The sequence below is a fragment of the Hyposmocoma kahamanoa genome, unplaced genomic scaffold (genome assembly GCF_003589595.1).
Source record: "Hyposmocoma kahamanoa isolate Upper Pololo Valley unplaced genomic scaffold, ASM358959v1 92, whole genome shotgun sequence".
Taxonomy (NCBI): Eukaryota; Metazoa; Arthropoda; class Insecta; order Lepidoptera; family Cosmopterigidae; genus Hyposmocoma; species Hyposmocoma kahamanoa.
Window position 1 is genome coordinate 3,479,869 of NW_020654748.1, and position 24,105 is coordinate 3,503,973.

Consider the following 24,105-nt stretch of genomic DNA (forward strand, 5'->3'; position numbering starts at 1 on the left):
CATAGATATAGGCATCATGGTTTGTGACAGGCATGTTTAGTTTCTGAACGGAAATATCGAAAGTAGTGTTGCCAAAAATTTAATTTGGATTACACTAAAGTAAAGTAAAAGAAAGCGATGAGTTTAAATATCATTGAAGCGATGTATCTGAACGTAGGGATAACTTTGAAAATAACCGCATTTGAAAACGACCACTTTAGAAATAAGATATAGTACTGTATGTACGTACGTTCGTAGACATCTATGGTGCCTACCAAAGAAACTGAGTTTCCTTTAGAAAAATCAGTCATTTACAGATGTTACATGAGATTCGTATCATTAATAAGATGGTATCTAATCTTGTTGGGATTGTATACTTTACAAGTCCACTTAATTGCTCAATTCCTTGTACTAATTTTTTATTTCAATGTGCAGGAGCCTATGTAATATGAGAAAAATTAATTCCAAGCACATTTTTATTAATAGGTACAGAGCATATGGATAGGTACATACATGACCACAAACCCAAACTAGACGTAGAAGGGCATAGCATAGCATCGTATGAGTAAACAAAGCACGTCGTCAGTTCATTCATGGTTTAGGTGAATGAGTCTCCTAGCGGGTAGCAAGGTTGGCCTGCGCCGGGACCGTCGTCGCATGACGCGCTTTGTCCGCTGCGACAGCTGCGGCTCGCGAAACGGTCGTTTGTACCTGAACAGGTAACAAGCAACAGGTCATTTCTCCGCCGAAGGGAGCGCCGCGGCGGCCTGCGAGGCGAGCCCGCAGTCGCGCTCTGAACTCCATTGTAGAAGCGCGTCGCGCGCGCACGCTTCCGCACAAACACACGATAGCGGAACTTTCTCGCGAACGGACACAACGTAGACGAATTATGTGCGCGGACGTACACTGCAATATTCCTTCCCTTAATCAACATTTGTGACAGTGCCAATGTCTCCTAGCTTGGAAGGAATCATGTTCAACAGGAACGCGAACCTGTCGGCGCGCCGGCCGCTGCTTGCTGAGCCGCAAAAGCCTTTCGTGGTCCCTCCACGCGCGCCGCCCCGTGACACGGGCCCAACTCGCCCGCTACCGACGGGCAGGAATTTGCCCACGGATTACTCGTACCGACCAGACTACTGGAAGCCATCGAACGTCGAACTTGAACGACGACTACAGGAGGCACGGGCCCGCGAGAAAGTCGGTTACTTTCAAGAAAAAGTTACTACCCCAGAACTTAACTTCGATCGAAGAGAAGCAGAGTTAGTGTTCAGGTTCGATCCTCACGCCTCTGCTGAATATCTGTCGAGCCAGTACCGTGCCCCTACAGTACAGTACGCGAAGCCCCCTACACCAGCGAACGGGTTTTCTAACCGTCTGCCGGAGCGAGACGGACCTTTTGTATTTGGTATCCACAGTCCGAGCCAGTTTCCTTTGCAGCGCCGGGATGAGGAAGACTACGATTACTCTGAAGTGGTGGAGGAGAATAGCCGCACCGTAGCTCGAGATGATGTTTCGGAAGACACTAACTGCTGTGATAAAGTGAACGAGTGGACGACGCGGGACAAAAAAGCAAAAAGGACTTTAAATCGGATGTTTCAAATAAGAGATAGAAGGAAGGTGAAAGGTGGCAAGAAAGCGAAGATAAAGTGTGTTTTAGTGGGGGATGGGGCAGTGGGTAAGAGTTCGTTAATTGCTGCTTATGCGCAGGATACGTTCCGGGAAGAGTACACACCCACTGCATATGACACATTTAATGGTAAGAATTGAAATAGATAATTTTTTAATTTTTTTAATAATTTAAATAAATTAGAAATCGAAATTAAGGACACTAACAAAACAAACCGATTATACGAAGACGACGTTATTAGAGCAATGGCTATCACTATCGCGAACGGCCTGATTTGGCAGATAATTATGCGATTAGGTACTAGAATGATCGTTAGTAGAGGTGATGAAGTTGTTAGCATTCACAAGACGTGTCTATTAATTAATTTTGTTGGCACCACCATTAATACCTAATCATAACCTATTATATTTTTGTAGGAATGTGTTTAAAAATGGATTCATATTTACCTGCTTTACTTACGTAAAAACTCATTATAAGATAGCACATGGAGTTAAGTCAATGACACGTTTTTAACAATTTAGAGTCTTATCGAAAACAGAAACTTGTTTTAAAACACGTACCTGACAATAGCCGTAGACTTCATTTAAACATTCTTGCCGGGTTGTGCTACGCTTTCTCATTTCAGTTCATAATCAGACGAAGAATTTTATTAATAGTTAGGCACTTATGTAACGATCTGTATACCTGTAACTGTAATTTAAATTGAGAGAAAGTTGCGATTGTTTATCTATAATTTCGTCTAGATTTGAAATCTTTTGATTACTTAAATAGGTATACCTACATTATTTTGGTCGCTTTCAATTATGTAACGATGCTAGCTTTAATTTAAATGTACAGTCGAGTTATTACTATTTGCAAAAGAATACTTCCAAGTCTGATATTTATCATTGACGGCAGGATGAATAGAAGTCTTTGCTTACGTCACAATCTTGATAACGATAACACTATAGCAAACGATGATAAGTATTTAAAAAAAATGCATTAACATTCCTACGGATAAATTTCCATAGAAAAATACTCAAATGCAAACAATCATTACGAAGATCTTGCATGTAAGTATCTATTTAAAACATTTATCTAGAATGCAAATAAGTACCCATTGTGTTTAACTAAAATATCTTAGAATTTATCTATGTCACCACTGACATAAAAATCATACTACACAAACAATGTCTTTCCAATTGTTAGTTAAAAGAATTATATAACTTAAAGTAGACATTCTTTTATCTATTCACTTTCCTGCTGTTTTATATAGTTTAAAGTCACATCTTACCCACATTCGTAGCCTTGGCAGTCTTTTTGCGTTTTATCTGCTGCATAATCTTCAGACAGATAGTTAACCGAGTGTTACTTGTGATGGCTGTTAACTAAACCATCTAATCAAAAACATCTTCTTAAAATCTTTGACGAGCGAGATTTTTTTAAGGATATCTTTTTATCATAATTAACGAACCAAATACAATAACATTACTATTCACGTCACAACCGAACAAAAAAGGATCGTAGAAGAATAATTAATTGGCCGAAAACAAAACGTAAAGGATTCCCAACGTGCCTTCGCGTCTGAGGTCAAAGCACTTTTTTAATACGGATTCCTAATATAAGAAATTAATGATACTCGGTTTGAGCTTGAATAGATGTATAAACAAGTTTTGTTACTTTCGTCTACGAACTAACGACTTTAGAAAAATATTTAGTCGTTGATAAGTATCCCTAGACTAGACAAAGAATTTAATAATTGCAATATGACGCACGACTTTGTAAGGTGTCGTCAAAGTATTTTCTTTGTCGCCAAAAAACAGACGTGAAACCTGCATGCGACAAAGCCCTTTAACGGCACTTCTGTCGAAGCCGCAGGTAGTATGATGGCTGAAGAGAAAGTGGCGCCCTCCTCTCTTTGTTTCCAATTCACACTGTTAATTGCTCTCTTCCCATTTTATTCAATGGCGTTGTAAGAAAGACTGCGCCGACAGTAGATCTTTCTCATAATATGATATGTATTCACAAAGTAATGTTTACAAATGTTCATCACACATTAAAAGAACACTACGTACGCTCTTATTTCCGTACTGTCAATTAACTACCTTGCCTTACCTTACCTTGGTCTATGCTTCCATTAATCAAATCAGGGGATGCATACTTATTTGTGGTTCTTTTCAGTATCACTTCGTAATGTCTTAGGGCTGACTTCTACCACTGATTAGATGCTTGTTTACTATATAATAGTCTTCTTCAATATCGCATTTCATCTTCTGTGTTTAATACCAGTTTGACTTGAAGTTACATGCCTCTTTCTTCACTATATGTTGGTGATACAATGGTGGCATGAAGACCATTCATTGTGCGAAGTATATTCTCGATAATTTCCTAGAAACTTTGAGCAGTGTTGTGAAAGCCCAGACAATGCTTTCCCGCCGCATTTGCATGCAAATAATCTTAACTTAGCGCAAACAAAGGATCGTTGCTAATTTTAATGTTCGAACTCACTTTTATTGTGTGTGCTGTAACTGACCATTCACAACTCTTTCGAAACATAATAATTTATAACTTTCTTCTATTGAAGGCCTGTGCTGACTACAATTTGTGGTGCCTCTGTTCTGGTTAACTAATTCTTTTGATAATAGTACTTAAAAACATACTGTTAGTTTTATTAATGACGAAGTTACTATGTAGGTACAATTTTAAACGGCATAGCACGCTTTGAGACTTTTATTTTATAGTACGCTGTTGTATACTTACTTAATCTCTCAAGGTTAAACGTAGGTACATTTGTTTAACCTAACTAAGCTGAGATCTACCTACTTAACGTAAAATTTCTTGTACGATACGGTCCGAACTCCGAGCAGGTACCAATTAACGATAAAAAACACGTTAATCTACATAACAAAAACATTTCAGTTGCGAATTACATTACCTATTGCACAACGTTTGTAAAACCGTACAAGAAAAAAGCCATAAAAAAGTTTCAACTTTATTATTCTATGGTTGGTTACAACACTGCCCTATATGTGAAGGACGGGACATTTTGTAATCAGGTCACAAATAAACAAACATTATGCCACTACCAATCCCGTTACGAAAAGTTTAAAACACTTCACAGATTGCTCTAAGTGGTTTTTAACGTTTGTATAGATAATGCGTGGGTTATAAAAGAGGTTTGCTCTTTATAATAAACAGGAATTATTGAGCCTTGAATTATTAGTAGCAACCTATGGAATATTGTAACATCATTTCTACGGATTGTTCTGCTTGTTAATGTAATTCTAGGTAATCCTAGACGGCGACATAATAATACGATTATGCCGCAGTGCTACTGCAGCAGAGAAATTATAATTTTGTTATGAAGTATCTACTTACAAACCTAAGTAAAAATAATATCACATAATAGTTACTTCATTTTTAGCAGCAGTGGAGCTCCTTGTGAAAGAGTTCGTCCCGGGAATGAATGAATGCAATATTCTTTATATTACATAAAATTACAGTTAAAATACAATACAATAGCTTAAGTATAATAGTAGTAGCACGTTAATGCGCAACAGGCAGCCTTATTGCTATGTAGCAATTTCTATCAGGCAACCTTGGGATAGCGATTTTAGTATGAGAGGTAGTAGGGACCTTACCTATTTCTGCCACCAAGCAGTAATGTTAGCATTACTGCGTTCCGGTTTTGAAGGGTAAGGGTGCTGGTGAAATTACAAGGAACTTGTCAACTTATGCCTAAGATATTTGACCCTGTCTACAACCTTCAACGGAGTACTATTCAACAGAATAGGAGGAATATAGTATGGCTTTATTTTACCCACCTTGAATACCATAACCTCGCTTATCTTCGGGTTATATTGTAGACCACGAGTGACGGCATACGCCTCACAAGTCTCAAGCAACTGTGCCAACGCGCTGACCGACGAGCTAAGCAGCACCATGTCATCGGCATAGCTTAAGTTATTAATACAAGTACTTCTCACATAACATCCCGCATGCATGCTGCTGAGCCCAGTGATAACTATTAATTGCATGCATGCAATTGATAGTCATCAACTCATGTTAAACATATCGTCACTTCTTACCAGAATTGAATAACCAAGTTTATTTCGTATGCTTAAAGGTAAAACCACATAAGTGATATTTTCTACAAAAATCTCTAAATTATGTACCTGTTGTAAGAAAATCACCATCTTTCTGCAGATAAAACTCTTTTTAAGTCTATAGCTTTTTTGTTATTGAATTTCACGTGCAGAGATATAGTGATTTTCTTACCATAGCTATATAAATTAAAGACTAGTTTAAAATGTCACTTATGTGGTTTTACTACACTTTAAACAGACGATTTGCTTTTGCAACTAGAAATTCGTGTGACTTTACTAAATAGATTAGTCATAAGTCATAACGAATATTTAAGATAGTATAGTACCTATAACAAGTGATGATTGACGGCAATGATTCACATTTATAGGTAAACTATGTATAAAAATAAAACTGCGTAGCTGTGTTCTTTGCCTGTATGAACATTTTCGTACGTAGTTTTACATACAAACGACAGAAATATAAGTAATGAAAGCGTACAGTCAAGAGCACATCATCTTGATACTTTTGACCCTGTACCTATGATTGTAGTTTTAATGCATTTTAAATTAGTAGGATAATGATAATTGCATCAGTGTTATTTCCACTGTTACCGGATTTAGGTCACACATAATTCATTTGCTTTGTAAAACATGCGTGTGAGCAGCAAATGCATTAAGACGATGATTTGCGTACAATAAACAGCTTGGAGACAATGCGATGTCGCAAAAGTAAACGAAATAAAAATACGTACTCATGTAATAAGTTAAAAACTTTGATCCCGTCTAAGAACGCGGTCAAGAATACAAAAAATGGATGTAATGGAACATCCACATGCACAGAAGCTGCTAAAATCCTACTTTGGTTTCGTATAAGTCACTTGAGACTTTTGCCGATGCTAAGAAGTTATTTAGGCATCGACTCTACATTTCAACAAGCTTTTTTTTATCTTGGCTTTGCCATACTCATCGTTGTATTATGTAAAAATAAGTGACAAAACATGTTTGTCTTTGTTCTTAGACGATATTAGTTTATATTTAGGTTCGTATGTGTGTATATATGTATGTATATAAAACAGGTAAACAGCATTTGTTGTGCCAGCATTTTAAAGGCTACGTGAGGTCAAAAAAACCAATTTACGAGTGATATTACGTTGATGCAGCCAGCTGTAGGTACGGCTGTACCGCAGCTGCCATAACTCTTTGTGCCAGTTCTACGAATAAAAAAAAGGCCTCCCATGCGATTACCTTACCTTAGACGGCGCCCGGTGCTCGATGCGATGCCTTCGGGATCTACCTTTCGGGTTTTTTATAGACTCCGTAGCCCATTACCGACGGCGCGTTTGATACAAAAATAAAGAAATGAGAGTAAAGTACTGTGTTAGATTTGGAATGTTAATTGTTAGAAAAGATTCTGATCGATATTTGAACGGTTAGGATACAAGTTCTGGATGGAACTGAAATTTATTTATAATTTAAAAATAATACATGGAATTATCTAAACAGCCTATTTTATTTATTTGCAATACTGATTTCAGTGATAATCAGTACTACAATACATGACGAACAACTTTTAAAAGAAAATCTTATCAATATTGTAAATTTTTGCTAGTTTTTACCTACTTGTTGATAAAACGCATTCTTTCTTAATTTTTTTAACTGTGTTGTAAAAATTCTTTATTACACTTTGCTTCTGTTATCTTTGTGACGATGCTGACCTCCTCCTTCATTGTCATCCTTTTATCGTTCTCTTTTCCGGTTCCTGCAAACATATTTTTGAAATTTTGTATCGTTCTCGAATTCCCTTTTCCTTCACTATTCTTACGTTTCTTCTATTCGTCGTCACTCCCATCAAAATTCTTAAAACGAGTAGACTTTCATGTCGATTACAATTAAAATTATTATATACCCTTTTGGTTCTTTCTTTTTGTCTTTTATCATCTCTTACAATAATTCCTAAGGACCGCGCCTTCTGCATTCTCTTTTATCGGTTTTCGGGTGCCATGTAACCGATATAATTATTTCTTGTATTCACAAGAAATAATTATTTTAACAAGCTAGAAAGAAAACAAGACAATGAAAAAGTTTTATTGTGTAAGAAATCAGTGAATAACAATTCACTGACTTTTTACATATGCTTTAGATATTGTGTACTTAATTTCACATGAACAATGCATACCGATTACCAATCACTTTTAATCAAGTTCCGCTTCAAGTATATTAATTTAATAAAGATCAAATATATAAATAATATACTTTTTTCGCAGGAAATCAATCGTCTTTACGGTGGTCATTTTAAAACTCAAAGTCAAAATTATTTTCGACCATTAAGTAAACATTCAAATTCGTTACTTGCAGTAAATTAAGTATTTTAGAATTAAATTAGTAAAAGATTTTGTAAAAGTAAAAAAGGCTGCTTTCCTACTGCTAGGCAAAGTTCACTGTTCTTCTTCCACTCTGTGTACTTGTCACAATATTATTATTTTGTATTTATTTGAGCATTAGCTACAGTGATAAAGCCATTAGCTTAAAAGGTAACAAATAATTAAGAAAGTCAACAAGTTTTTTTTAATGTACTTAATAGAAATTAATTCGTATAAAATCAAGTGACGGGAAGGACAGTGCCACTCGAAGCTTTAAATCGCAAAGACCTGAGTGGTACTGCCACGGCGCCTGTCACCCTGAGACATGAAGTTGACAAGTCCAATATGCTTGTAGTTTCATCAGCACCCTTACCCAACAATACCGGAATGTAGTAATGCTCACATTACTGCTTGGCGGTAGATTTTTTTTTATAATATCATGTGACGGGATGAACACATCGTGCGCCTGAAGTTAGGCTACACGCCTATCCGTAACAGTTGCAGTGACATTCAGAGCTTTAAATCGCAAAGATCTGAGGGGCACTGCCACCGCGCCCGACACCCTGAGACATAAATTGGCAAGTCCCATGTGCCTGTAATTTCACCAGTACCCTTATCCTTCAAGATCGGAACACAGTAATGCTGACTTTACTGCTTGGTGGCAGAAATAGGGAAGGTGGCAGTACTTCCCTATACGAACTCTTTCACAAAGAGCTCTATTGCTACTGACAGGTAATAACTAGGTTAGGCAGGTATATGTTTACTCAGATAGTTTTTAAAGCGATTTCTCTAGGTTTATATTTCTTAGTTAAGGTTAATGAACTTTTCCCTATTCTATGAATTGCAACTGCGTAGAAGCGGAACGTAATAGTTTTTTCCCGATTTTATGTAAATACCTTACTGTTACGTTGCACTGATAAAAGTTTTGCACTTACACGTAATGTCCTGCGAAACCATAGCAGCTTTTGTAGCATGAAATTTACGTAAAGTTAGAACTTTTAATGGTTATGATTTTTTTGACATTGAGCAAACTATCAAATTAGACATTTATAGTTACGCTACAGTGGCGCCTACTAATAAAAGTGGTTACTACTAATTTTCATACAATATTTAGAAGCGCAGCTGCAGCGCCACATTTGCGACACGCACACCAATTTTGCAGACTATATGGTGAAATTACAGGCACATGGAACTTGTTGGTGACGAGCGCTATGGCAGTGCCACTGCGATCTTTACGATTTAAAGCTCTGAGTGGCACTGCAACTGTTATGGAAAGGGTTGGGCTTACTATCAGGCGCACAACTTGTTTGTCCAGTCACTTGATATTATAAGAAAAGTCTGTAATATTGTATGAAAATTAATAGTGGCGTGACTGCCGCGTTAAATGATATGAGTATACGGCCAAAAGTACATCAAACTCGACATTTAGATTTAAATTCAACTCTATGACGCTTACAATATGAACGACCTAAGCCAAGTTTCAAGCTTGATGTGCTCCTGTAACGTTTACAAGTTACACCTACAAATAATAAAATGGTCACCTTAACATGCCTAAATGGCAATTATTTCAGTTAGCAAGCAGACGAGGACGTAACCTTCGTGCAACTTCTTTTTTACTACTAACGACAGTACTAAAATTGAACAATTTTTTCTTCAAATTATCTTTGTCGTGTACGGTTGAATATGTAACAGTAATTCTCATTCATGAATATTTACAATATGGTCCTGATTTCTGACAATGCAAGTAAAAAGGTCTGTCACGTACCTACTCGTTAAGCAAACATCTCTACTTTCACAAATCTTTAGCATTATAATTACTATACTTTCGATCAGAGAAAGTTCTTAATGTTCTTCAATTCGCTAACTGTTTGATTTCGAGAAAAGGATAAGGTGGGATGGGGGTCAAAATATAAATAAATTACGTGAAAAAGACTTACAATGCGTAAAAAATCACAATTAGAACACTCTTGTGTGGGTGATATACATTGAAGTAGGACATATGCCAGAATTTTCCAACAAATTTTCCAATAATATTAAAACTGGAAGTCATTTTGCGAGCATTCCTTTTTATGGACCACTAATCTTGGTGAAATTACAGGCACATAGGATCATAAAAAAAGAATGCACGGACTAAACCCATATTTATGAGTAAAACTTCTTCAAATATTCCGTTACATAACAATAAATGCTTAATATTACTCACGACTGGCAGCGTTCATCCAGCCATAGCATATTGCCAGACACCACTTGCGTAAGCGCATAAGCCCTGTCGATCGAAGGTGAATAATGCCGTTACTTTTATGTGATGCAAGTTGTGTTATTACAATATTCAAATGCTCTACGATTTATAAGTAGAAACTAGGGAATTAGAGCTTGTTTTAAAACAGCCCTTTAGAATTCGCTGCTAAATGACCTCCTTAGCCAGAGTCAATGTTGATTGCAGTCGGTTATGATGGTTCTTTGATGATATTCATATTAAAAAAAAATACTATAATAGTCGTACCATTATCCAGAGTTAAATTAATAAAATTAAAGCTTAGCCATAGGTTTCGTCCATTTTACCTTTTCTTAATTCTATGATAAACTAGAGCCGCAAAACGTGATATGAAAACACGCACTGGATGTTTAATAGACTGTTGCTAAGTCGTAGTTAACTCTATGACTGTATGGTATATTTACCTATGTATATATTTTCATAAAGCGATATTCCCTAATGGGTAAGATTGAGTCAATCAACTTATCGTTTGTCTTTCAGGCATAACTCGTGTTGGATACATCCGACACAAGACACAAAGTACGCGCAAACCTCGAACGCCCCGCTATTGAACGCACCACGCACCGCCACCGCACCGTTGCGAATTTGTGGCCTTATAGAGGCTCGAAAGCATCTATTCTTATCGCGTTTTTCAGAGAAAATTATACTGCGCCAGTACTTAACTTTCATTTCGCGCAAACACAACATACGTGCATACGATTAACAACTCGCATATACGAACGGAAAGAACGTCGGTATTCTATTATTACGAATAATGCAAATTGCTCAAAAATATTGCTTTGCGAATTCGTGTACACACGCATAGTGCATTACTTCCGTGACGAAGTGTGTCAAGATCAACCTGTAGTTGAGATTTGGTTTTTAGATCACGTACTTACTATTCATAACGGTTTTTTAATGTAGGAAAATCAAATATCCACTTGTTTTATTTATATGTATTATACTCTAGGTGAAATTATAGGCACATGGGACTTGTCAACTTATGTCTCAGAATGACGGGCACAGTGGCAGTGCCCGTCAGATCTTTGCGATTTAAAATTCTGAGTGGCACTGCATCTGTTATGGACAGGCGTGTAACTTACCATCAAGCGCACGACTTGTTCGTCCCGTCACTTGATATTATGTAAAAAGCATAGTAATTAATAATAATAGCCTTTATTGCCTACTGATAATCATCAGCCTATCACAATCTACTGCTGGACATAGGCCTCTCCTGAAGTGCGCCATTTCGCCTAGTCCTGAGCTAGTCGCATCCATCTGCTGCCAGCAGCCTTTCGCATTTCATCGTCACTCCATCCAGCATCCAGCCGATCGTCACTTCATCTGGCCAAAGGGCGTCGTGTACTGATAATCATAATGGTTACAAATTAATTTTAAAGTGCAACTTAAACAGACCATACGTGAAAGTAAATGATAATTTAGTAAATTCCGAATATGTAATCACAATGTGACCAAAAATTCTCACTAGCTTTAAATACCTACCGTATACAGTCAAAGGAAGTAATTTGAAGCGACGAAATCGTTCGTCTTGATTTGCTCGTTGTTGTAGATAAGTCTGCCTCTACAAACGGAGTAAATAATATGTAGACATTTATCCCGTGGTCTAAGTCCCTGTTGGTGTGTAACGGCCAAAGCAAACCAGTTTTGGACACGTGCTGCGTCGAGATCCGAGCGCGTCTTCGTGCAGTCAAAGCTTTCGTTTCTGTATCTAGCTGTTTATAGAATTTTGTATACTTTTAATATAATCCTTTAAAGATGTAATTGCTGTAATAGAAATATAAGGGACACGTTTTTGGTTTCTAGCTACGAAAAGAAAGAAAAAGAAATTTTATTTTTTATAAACAATGGCTGGTTATATATGTGAATAATATACGTCACTTGTATGTAAATATACAGTAAAAGGAGTCGTTTTAGCGCATCATCAAATCGTCACCTGTTAAGAAAAAAAAAAACAAAAAGTAAATCGATAACGATGGTGAAGTAAACACATAACTCTCAACTTGAAAATTCAAAATGTACAAGTCGAGTTAAAAACTCTCATAAAAAGAGATACCTACGTACCTACATGGTAATAATAATGATCTGCCAGACAATCACACCAAAACTTTTGGTGTTGTTGTCTGGTCTCAAACTAGGGAATTCCCTGTACTGTGAGTCCCAGAGCAACGGAATTCACTTTAGGACATGTCTCAGAACACCAGAACCATTTTAGAAAACATCAATTTCCAAATCGATCCCACCGTGAATCGACCCCGGGACCTCATCCAGTGCCGACAGTACAAACCGTTGGGCCACCGCGGTCGTCACGACGATGATCTGGTATGACGATAATCATTTTATTGAAGCCACCAAACCACCTACATATTCAATTCGTGTGTAGCTAGATTAATAAAACTGAGTGTTTTCCGCATAATTGTACCCTAAATACCTTTGCGTGTGAATAACGATCTACAATTGAAGTAGTCTCTACATAGATAGCCTCCAAACTACGCAATGAACCTATTATTTGAGTCCAAAGAACAAGGAGACGAAATGACATCGACATGTCTCCTCTACATTTGAATTCCACAGTAAAAACAATACCTAGGAGTACAATCTCGTAAATAAAAAGGTTGATTTCAATGGACCTTCAACCCGAGAACTTAATCTCAGCTGACAAGACAATCAAGTGGGTCGCATGACGAGCCATTTTGTAGAACAGATTGCATGAAACAAATTTTATAGACGTATATGTAACAAGGAACAAGTCGACAAATAATTCGTCGAAATAAATGAAGTATGCAGAAACATCTTTATAAAAAAACACAGTATGCATCTTAGAACTATTACTTTCTATCAAAAAATATTTATTCAAGCTTGGTTGGACTATAGCGTTTTATCATATTTAATCGCGTGATACCTTTTTTCTTTATCGGAGACGTGCATAGTGCTTGCATTAAGATATCTGATTTGCCATCGACGCTGTTTATCGTAAGGACGACACATGACTATTGTGTTAAAGACATACAAGGAACTGAACAAAATTGTAATTATGTACGTGTCAAACGCTGAGCTTGTAATTGAAGAGAATGTCCCCGTAATGAGTTGAATTGGTCTCAATGAGGAGATGTAAGTTCAATCTTATCTAAGATACAATTGCAATTAGAACTGTAAAATTTGAAGATTGCATCTTTTGAATTATTCACAAGACATATATCGAGACTGGACATCTTATAAGTTTGACTATTTGGGATCAAAATTTTCTTTTCAAAATTATTAATAATCACATTGATTCTACAGTTAAGCCAAATTTCATTAAAATGTCCAACACCCAACCTATGCCCTCGAGGCCCATTTGCAATACTTTATTGTCGCACTAATTATTCTAAAAATAGGTTCCTTGTACGGGCTTGTATACAATTTAATAATGAATATCAAGAAATTAACTTATTTGACAATAAGCCATCCCGGTTCAAATCTACCATTAGGAAGCTTTTATTTTATTAACGTAATCATTCATCGATCGTAACAATTTTTCTTAGTGTTCGATCTTTGTAATAATACTAATAACAAACTAATGGAGTGATTTTCCATAACATAATTGAATATCATGGTGGTTGAACATCATTATATTCAATAAATTTAAATTATAATTAAAAGTGATGTACAATTTGTTGCTTAGTGGTAATTATTATGTTAGTTGTTACCTGGTTATAGCTATGTACAAATTTGTCTATCCACCGTAACTTATTTTAAACATCAGTGGAAAGCATTGGTGGAAAGATTGTTTGTTTCATATATGTTAATAATTAAATGTGTTATATGATGCTGTATGTTTCCCAAATAAATAAAATAGATAAGAAATAAAATATTTTAACAACTATTGATACTTTTATAATTTTTATCTATTATTTGTGAATTGGTTATAGAGCCTTCAGCTTAGACTAACTAAACGCCAAGAAAAAACTTTGGAAAAACGTTTTGATTTGTGGCTTTTTTTGAGATTGACATTTGACATATTTGGATACGGCTCTAATACAAATACGTTCCTTGTATGCAAAGGTGGGCAAGCGCTCGCTTTTTAGCCCTTATTTGCAATTAGTACTTATTTGCAAGTAAATATTTGTTGTAAATAGAATTTTGCCCAAAATGAATGATAATATACATATTAATACAAAATGTTTATTGCTTTCTGATCTATACGATTCGATTTGCCTTTCTATTGAATCGATCCGCTTGAAAATCGCATTGATATTAATCGATACTGAAAATCACATGTACTTGAATAAATTTTCATAAAAGTCTATATATATGATAATGTACAGAATTGTAAGGTTGGTATTGTGGAATTGCCTGTTTTTCGCCTATAAAAGATTTTGTATATCGAAATTTGTCATAAGTATGAAATTTAGTATTCGTCCTTCCTGCTCACGCTTTTAAAAAGGTAACAAATAGAAACAAAAGAAACTAAACGTAACATACTTAAACTAAATACAAAACCCGAAATTTTCTCATAAAATTAATTTAAGCGACGTGCAAAGCAATAAAAAAAGATAATAATATAAATTGACAATAAAACGAACATACCACCAAACAGATTTACTCCGCTACAGAGTAAAATTGAGTATCGTTTTTTCTATCGGACCCGGAACGTAGCAATGCTCACATTACTGCTTGGTGGCAGTACTTCCCCGGAAAAACTCTTTCGCAAGGAGCTCTACTGCTACTAAAAAGAATTTAATTAGTTAATATTCTGCCACAGCCGGTAATGGATAAGAATACACAATAATCTCAGTACAATGTACTAAAAATCCGACCTCAAAATTCACTCATCTCCTAGTTTGCCATCCTTGAAGGTGGAATATTATCTTCGAATTTAAATGGGACCACTATTGAGATACCTTCTTTCCCATAAAAAAGAATCATGAAAATCGGTGCACAAATGCCTATTAGTTATCGCGTAACATACACACAAAAAAACATACTTTAAAAATATACTTTTTTTTGAAGTCGGTTAAAAAATTACACGCGCGTCTTTGAAAAAACGATAATTAAAATACAATGAGAATTCTAAAAAATATTCAGTTATATTATACGTATTATATCAGAAATACACTCCCAGGGATGGCAGTAGTGTTATCCTCTGAACTTTTGAAATTATAAAAGTTATTTATATACGTATATACATAAGTACGTATAAATTACTTACATCGCCATCGGTGAAACTTTTGACTCCATAAAAATTTGCATACGTATATTGCAGTCTCTTTGATACCTTTCCATTTATTTTCTCGATCTAACTTGTATTTACGACGCGGTAAATGTGTAGACGACAATTTGCGGCTAGATTATAACCAATTAGAGCTTAATTGAAGGAAAATTAAATTAACCTAGTGAAACGGACGCTTCGCGGTGGATTACCGTGATGCGAAATTAAAAGACATTAAACTGAACGGAAGATTAATTAGAATACCTGATACTCACAGGAAATTAGCAAATTTTTTAGAATATACGTATAGGCTCAGTCGATAAGATTCATCCATAGTATATAACCAGAAAAATAGACGAAATAAGGGCCATTCATCCCTGGCAACTTATCAGGCAAATAGGCCTTATATCACTTTTAAATATTTATTTTAAACTCTCGTTTGGACTGAAAACACAAATTAGAAAGCTGAAATAGTACAGCGTCAACTACTGACCTGTGTACGTCTCCGTATAGTCCAAAACTATTATGTATTTTTTGTAATAGATCTCTAACCATGGGGGGCTGTTCCATTCGGTGGTGTGGGAAAACAGCAAAACATGATAAGATGAATGAAGTCGCATAATCGTTATTGCAGTTCATTAATAAAGTTTAACAGGGAAAGATCTAACGCTGCGCATATATAACAAGTAAAAAAAGAAATAGGAATATTTGGCCAACACGCATGAATACATAGATAATATAATAATCAACTATAAGCTACTCTGATTTCTATTACAAATTTATGAATGAAAAAAAAAACAGACCCTCAACATATTCGTGATTCTCAGTCATTGCTTATGTTCGTCCAACAACTAAATGTCGATACATAGAGATTTTTATTTATTTTTCTACAGCCCCGTACTAGGGAAACCTCATGCCGCAAGACCATGGACACATCGCAAATTTACAGGCTAACTCACGAGAGAAATAAATGTAGACCATACATATATTTCTCCCGGCCCAAGAATCGAACCCAGGACCTCTGCGTCGCAGACGCATGGTAACTGTTCTGCCATAGAGGCTGTAAAAAAGCTAGTTGATACGTTTTGCCTATTAACGAAAGCTTATTAACTAGTTTTTCAATAGCATACATAGACATTCCTGAGTATCTACTCGTATAATAGAAAATTAAGAATTCCACGACTTTAAGTTATAATTATGTGAAATAGAAAATCCCTAAAACCATTGAAACCTCAGGTGTTAGACGTAAATCAGTACTTTAAAAGCACTTAGGCTGTATTTAGCAAGTCGAGGCGAAATTCTTGGAACCAACTGTCTGTAATACCTAGGTGAGGTGTAAAGATATAACACCTGTATTCAGTTTAAGTATACGATATTGGACTATTTTAACACGTACATTTGTAGAGGACACTAATTGGCTGGAAGAGAACACGTTCTGGGCGCCTGCGGATGCATGCTAGATATATTTATTATCTGTGGCAAATACAATGTAAAACTTTGTGTAATATTGTCTTCTATCTAAGAAAGAACACGTATACTTAGTAATTGTACAATTTCTTTCGAGTTCACGCGCCATGCACTTGTCCTGTACATTATAAATATTGCTAAATAAGGAACTATTTATTTGATATAAAGAAGATTGCGCTAATGAACAGTGTTGCCATATGAGAAAGTTAGGCTAAGTTCTCCACACTTCTGAAATTTCAAGTGTTACATAAAAAATGGCTTAAATTTGTTTTTTATTGAAAAAACACTAAGTTCAATTTATTTATTTTATACAAGTATTTTCTATGTATGTATGTTAATTTATATTATATAACAGTGGTAGCTTGGTGAAAGAACGGTTGCTTCTCAAGTGAGAGGTCGACAGCTCGCGGTATACGTGGAAAAGGTAAAGTTGGATTCCAACCCCCAAATTGTGCTATTTTATGAAAGATTGCTTGGGGTAAGAATATGGACATCCACTCAGGAAGCAACGACCGCCCATGGCAACGTTAGGGTTTTTGACTCCGAATAATAAATATCAGGGAGTGGAAGGAGGGCCAAAAAAACCCGTTAGGGGTGCAAAGAGAAGTGAGTAGTCCTCAGGAAGTGGGCTCCTGCCTTATTAAGCATGTAATGGAGAGACTTGAAGACGGCGTGAAGTACTTAATACTTTGGAATGACTCTTGCGAAGGTCAAAAAACAGATTTTGGCCGAATATAACGTGTTCTGATACGAAACTTCATTTCACTTGAGGTGTTGGTTGGTGCTTGTTTGTATGACTATGTCCATTTAATCGCTGCAAACATTTTTTACACAGTTTTATTATTCGTGTACATTATAAAGAATTTGTCAATTTGCACTTTATTATATATTTTCTCAAACACGCTCGGAAATGTATCTTGTTCTCTTGAACACATCATATGCAAAGAATCTGGTCTTTGCCACAGCACAAAAAAAATAGGTACTTCCCGGCCTTGTCCGCGACATCCGTATAAAAAATACATTTTTTTACCGCTACGTTAAACTTTTAAATATTTGACCATTGCAAACAACATTGAAATGATTAAACAAAACTGCCATAACAACATCCAAGTCGTCTGGTCGTTTTTTCATTAATTATATATTTATTCAATATTGACTGTAGAGTCATCTTAAAATAACAAATAATTGGAAAACTCAAAACGTAATGTATTTATAAAAAAAATATACAAAAATTCATTCGTGTAAAAACTGCTACTACAACATTTTGTACTCACTTTCGTTTTATCAACTCGGTGCATATTATTTTTTATTCTCTTAATAGGTTTAATAACCAGTATATTTTTTTCGAGGGGCTAAAACCAGCCAATATATATCCGAGGTGGTCAGCCACCCACCATCCAGCCTTATTGGCTTTTAGTCTTGAGGTAAAAAGTTTACTTTTCATTTCGATTGCCAGAAAAAAATAGTCAATTAAGTACGAAAAGGTTTATGAATCCAATGTTTTAGTTAAATTTAAATGTACAATTAGGATTATTTTTAATATATAATTTACGGTTCTTCCGGGAAATTGACCCGTGTTGTAGCTTGTATCTGGGAATTTAGAATTACGTCTGGGGCCTTAGTGTAAGTTTTCAAATATGTAAACTTAACTATCGTGTTTGCGTTAAGATTTTAATTACACCTTATGCACATATAATTAAGATTTAAATAGAAATCTTAACGCAAACGCGGTAGTTAAGTTTGAGTGATTACAAATTAACACTCACGCCTCTGATGTCGGCTATGGTATACAAGTCGGAGATATCGTTGTCTAGGTCACTCGAAGTAAATAAAAAACTAGGTAATCTTTAGGTACTCCCTAGGGATTAAATGATGCACTTTACGTACCTTACGTAAGGCTATATTGACATACTATTGATGAGAAGTGAAAAGGTCTATTGTTATGAAAAAAAAAAATTAAAAAGTTGCTAACATAATTTTCTAAACGTGTTTGTCGAATTTCCTTCAATTGAAAAAAGTTATATACCAGCCTTAATGGAAACAGCAACTCTTTGATTCGTAGAAGCATCATCGCAATTGTTTACTTCCTGAACCTTGACAATAACGTTTATATATTTAATGGTTACAATGCACATTTTCTACGAAAACCGAATTAGAATTCGCTACGTGTATGCGTATGGCGTACGCGGCTGTATATCGTACAAGAGTTGAAATTCTGGTGCGTCAGGAAAAAAATAAAGTTTGTATTTAAATGTCCATGTTTTTGCTTATCCGAACTAAATAGAGTCGATGTCGCTTTTACACCAACATTACGTCACCTTTCGTGTTGTACCAATCCACATCCATCATCCACTGTTAAAAATAAAACTAAAATCTTATGTGGTCTGTCCCCAAACGTGAATCATCCATTTTACTAATGTGTTTATGTCTCTAATAGCAGACGTTTACACTTCGTAGAATTATAAATAGCCGTAGAGTAGATGACGTGTTTTGTAATTTACCTAATTCCCTGGAAATTGATTGGCGGATATTAATAAACGCTTGTTTGTCCTTACTTCGTGGTTCACACAGAAGACGCTTAGGCTCAACCCACACTGGCACAGAGTCGAAGTCGAAAAACAGAAAAAACACCTGTGACAAATTTTGTTTCCTATAATATTATTTTAAATTACACTAAAATACATTGTTAAAGTACATTGTAAATTACATTGTTTTATATATGGATAATAATTATATATTTTTTATACATAAAAATAGTATCCAAGTATATAATAATTATTATGTACTTTAGTATTTCGTCTCGATCTAACAGATCTTTGATCTCCTAAGTCTTTGGCTCGTCTGATTCTCCCTACCCTTTGATCTTATTTCTACTATTTGTAGCAGTAGAGCTCCTTGTGAAAGAGTTCGTCTAGGGAAGTACAGCCACAAAACTTATATCTGCCGCCAATGCTCACATTACTGCTTTCCCGTTTTGAAGGATAAGTAAGGGTGCTGGTGAAATTATAGGCATATGGGACTTATCAATTTATGTCTCAGGGCGCAGTGGGAGTGTCCCTTATATCTGCGATTAAAAGCTCTGAGTGGGACTGCAACTGTTATGGACAGGCGTATAGCTTACCATTGGGCGCACGACTTGTTCGTCCCGTCACTTGATATTATAAAAGAAAAATATATTTCAATGTTGGTTACGCCATTTTTGCGATGTTTCAGCCTCATTTATACTAATGCTTAGAAAAAAATTGAGTTTATGGTTTAAATGAATGTGTTGAATTGAACGCACCCTTGGTGTAATAAGGCCACATCTGCAAACTGACATATTTTTGGGATTTTACGAACGAAAATTTAAGTAATAAAATTTCAGATGCACATCATTTGTGTAATGTAGTTCGTATATTTTTTTCATAACTTTCATAAGATAAAAGCGTTTGACATATGATCACTATGTGGCTTTATTTATACTAAGGTTAAAGATATTACTTTTATTTCATGATAATATACCCTAAGTGGTGGTGGTAAAAAAGAGTTTTTTGTAATTAATATTCTCAGTTTGCTGAAAACGTTTGAATTTCATCGTTTTATAATCTTTGGGGGAGGCCTATGTTCAGCAGTGGACGTCTTCCAGCTGATATATGATGATAGTTATAAAAGTGCAATATATGAAATGGTGAGCTTATTGCATGTGTTGTAAAACAGATGTTGTGTGTTTAAATAATACGTAATGCTAAGGCATTACGTATTATTTAAACACACATTTAATTGGTTTTGAGTTACTTAAACATAACCTTACGGAAATGTTCAAATTGAACTTATCAAGTTCCCATCTGCTGTGACGAAATTTCATAAAATATATTATGACCTTAATGACACCGACATCAAAGTTAACGCAAATGTAATGTTCATTGCAAATGCATAAATGACCTAAAAATTTTGCATGACGTGAAAAATTATGTGACGACTAATTGAAAAATGGAAAGTTTTTCAATCGCTTTACTCAAATCAACGTGAATACAACCATACAAATTTATTTGGCACGTGTCAAATCGAATTCTTACGTAAAAATGCGTTAAAACCTCAATAATTCAATTAATTATTACTTATTTATTGAGCATTGGCTTTACAAAAATGTATTCGTGTAAAAACATGAAATACAAAACCCTGAATTTTTCTTATTTTTTTCTTTGATGGCGACTCTCCTTGGAATCAAATAGCTTTTTGTGTTATTTATTGCTTTGGATTGGCTGGGATTCACTATGAACCATTTATTAACATTTAAATGTTGTCAAGAAGGGAACAATATTTAAGTAAGATCACATAACAATACCTAACTTGATACAGTCTACCTACTCGTTTACACTACATATATGCGACAAAATAACTAAAATCATTAATGAGACATCTGAACAGGTGCTTTAAGAGACTGGCTTTTGTCAGATCCTGTTATAATATAGCTAAGTTTATGGTCCTTATTAAAGACTTTATAACGTTGGCCGTAAGCTAATAACACACGCACTAGACACAGCAGGTGCGCAATGGCTTTGTTTATGAAATGAAGACAGCAATAGTGTATAGAAACGAATTAGTCCGTCTTCAGACTTGTACAACGCGTTGTATTTGTGACAGACAACTGAATAACAATATCATATACCGCCTTTATCACGAATGTTCATAACTTACAATTGAATTATTTCATTGCATTGCAATGGCAAATTTAACGCCTCGCTTTCGTTAATAGAGGAAGCACTTAATTTAGTATATAGACATTTCTTTTTTTTTGTGAAGTGTTGGGACGAAGAAGTCGTGCGCCTGATGGTAAGCTACACACCTGTCCAGAACAGTTGCAGTGCCACTCAGAGCTTTTAATCAAAGATCTGAGGGGCACTGCCACTGCGCCCGTCACCTTGAGACATAAGTTGACAAGTCCCATGTGCCTGTAATGTCACCAGCACCCTAACTCTTCAAAATCGGAACAGTAATGCTAACACTACTGCTTGGCGGTAGAAATAGGTAAGGTGGCAGTGCTTCCCTGTACGAACTTTTTCACGAGGAGCTCTATTGCTAGAGTATTATGATAGAAGCTACATGGAAATGTAGTTAGGCTATTAAATATATGGGATACTGTAGGTACACTACGGTGTTGCAGTGAAATAGTTTTATTATATACAGCTGGACTATGAGTTGAGTTTTAATAACAATAATAAAAGAACTAAAAGGTAAAATGTAAAAGGTTGGAAATTCATTAATGGCTTTTGATTACTCATCTTTAACTATAACTGTAATTGACCCAACGATATCTACGTACATTAGACCGAAAATTTTCCTAAAATGTAAAAAATAATTGACTTATCGAGTTCTTAGATTTTCGTCTAAATCAATCAATCAAAAATAAAAAAATCGACGACGTTTCGGGTCCCATGGTCACGGTTGGCGATTTAAATCCGGAAAAATAGTTTCATTTCCAATAACTGACTTTCTTCGAGCAAAATATGTGTCATTTGGCAATGTCACAAATATCAGGATTAAAGTTTTCTAATTGTTGCGTGTCTTTACAACGTTACTAAAAAGAGGAAAATTAGAAGACAAATGAATAGTTGGCAATATTAGACGCCTAAGCCTGTCCCGAATGAAGAAAAATTTAACTTTTATTGCAAATTAAACAAGACTAAATAACAATTGAAAAAATAATTAATTCTTTATCTGCTCTATGAATATTATTAAGTCAATAAAATGGCGGGTTTTTGTAGTTGGTTTTCACGCACATTAATTTTTATTATTACGTTTTCAGTTTCTTAATTATTTGTTACATTTTAAGCTGATGACTTTATAGCTAATGCTGTAAATACGTACACAAATATTTACTCTATGAATATAATAATATATCTACTAAAATACCGGAGTAGATGAGAATTGATGGTCAGCGCATATCGCCCGCGTGGAATTGTAAATAGCACTTGCGGAAGTAACGGTTTGCGTGCACGTCGATTTCATTCATATTCAAGCAGTTCACTCGGGGAAGAACGTCATGTAAAGAAGGCTAGATGAAACCTAGAATCTTTATAAGCATACTTATAGGCACCATATTTATCAACATTCTCTCAGCGTATCCGGTTACACGGACTATTCAACCTCGCGAATAAGTACAGGGTCAAGAGCACGACAAGTTTGACACTTAAGATATAAATCCAATTCTATGCCGCTTTTGATAAGAACACTCCAAAGTAAAAAGTGTCAAGCTTGATGTGTTCTTGGCTGTACATCTATAAGACAACTTATTAGGTCTTTATGAATTCATCTCGCACTGAACCATTTGTCTCCTTCTCTCTCCTCCAATCTCCTTAGAAGAAGTTCGTAACGATAAGATGAAATAGTAAGTATCTAAAGCAACGCAAGTTATGTAGTTATTGAAGGAGCCTTACTGTCTTTATTTTGAAAGTATTAGCTTAGATACTAGAAAAGGAGATTATGTAGTTAACTATTGCATTGTTATTTCTATTTCTTTTCAATTTATTATTCGATATAATGGTTTTGCGCTGTGCAGTTCGCTACTGCGATTAAGGGCGCCTTCAAATAAGGCGCTTATAGAAGCACTGCAGTGGCGCCACTGGGGAGCCACCATTAATTTTCATACAATATTTAGAAGCGTAGTTGCAACGCCACTATCGTCGTGACTTGCGCGCGTCACTTTTGCAGCCACAATTAGTGAACTAAAAATTACTGAAGCGCTAAAGACGCGCGGCTGCCACGCCACAGTTGCGTCTGATTTGAAGGCGCCATAATAAATTTACTATATGTATAATAGGTCTTTTTTCTTTCTTTTTAGCATAAAGCTATACAGCCTATTCTTAATTTCTTTTTTTGTTTCTTTTCTTCATTTTGGACTTTAACATATCAGATCATTGACCTAACACAACATTTATTGGTAGGTCAATGGGTTAGACGTATAAAGGATGTAACGTTTTTTTTATTTTGTTAGTTACTGCTTTGACATTGGCACAGAGTATTCTAGTTAAAAAAAGTATAAAAAAATACTCTAAGCGCTTACGAATTTCTCTATGTGCCCTCTACAGATATTTGTATTGGGTTTAAATGGCTTTTTTGCCGTCAGCGTCACTTGTGAGAACCATACGAATTTTTTTTCACACGGT

The 24,105-nt window shown here is 35.4% G+C and overlaps 1 protein-coding gene across 1 annotated transcript in view; it reads left to right on the forward strand.

Moving 5' to 3' along the window:
- Positions 1-728: 728 nt before the first annotated feature.
- The window catches only part of LOC113236527, a 64,752-nt gene continuing 41,375 nt past the window's right edge, over positions 729-24,105 (forward strand). The window contains exon 1 of the mRNA XM_026472642.1: positions 729-1,735. Within this exon, the coding sequence (XP_026328427.1) occupies positions 928-1,735 (808 nt within the window). The 5' untranslated portion in view covers positions 729-927. The remainder of the gene's footprint in view (positions 1,736-24,105) is intronic.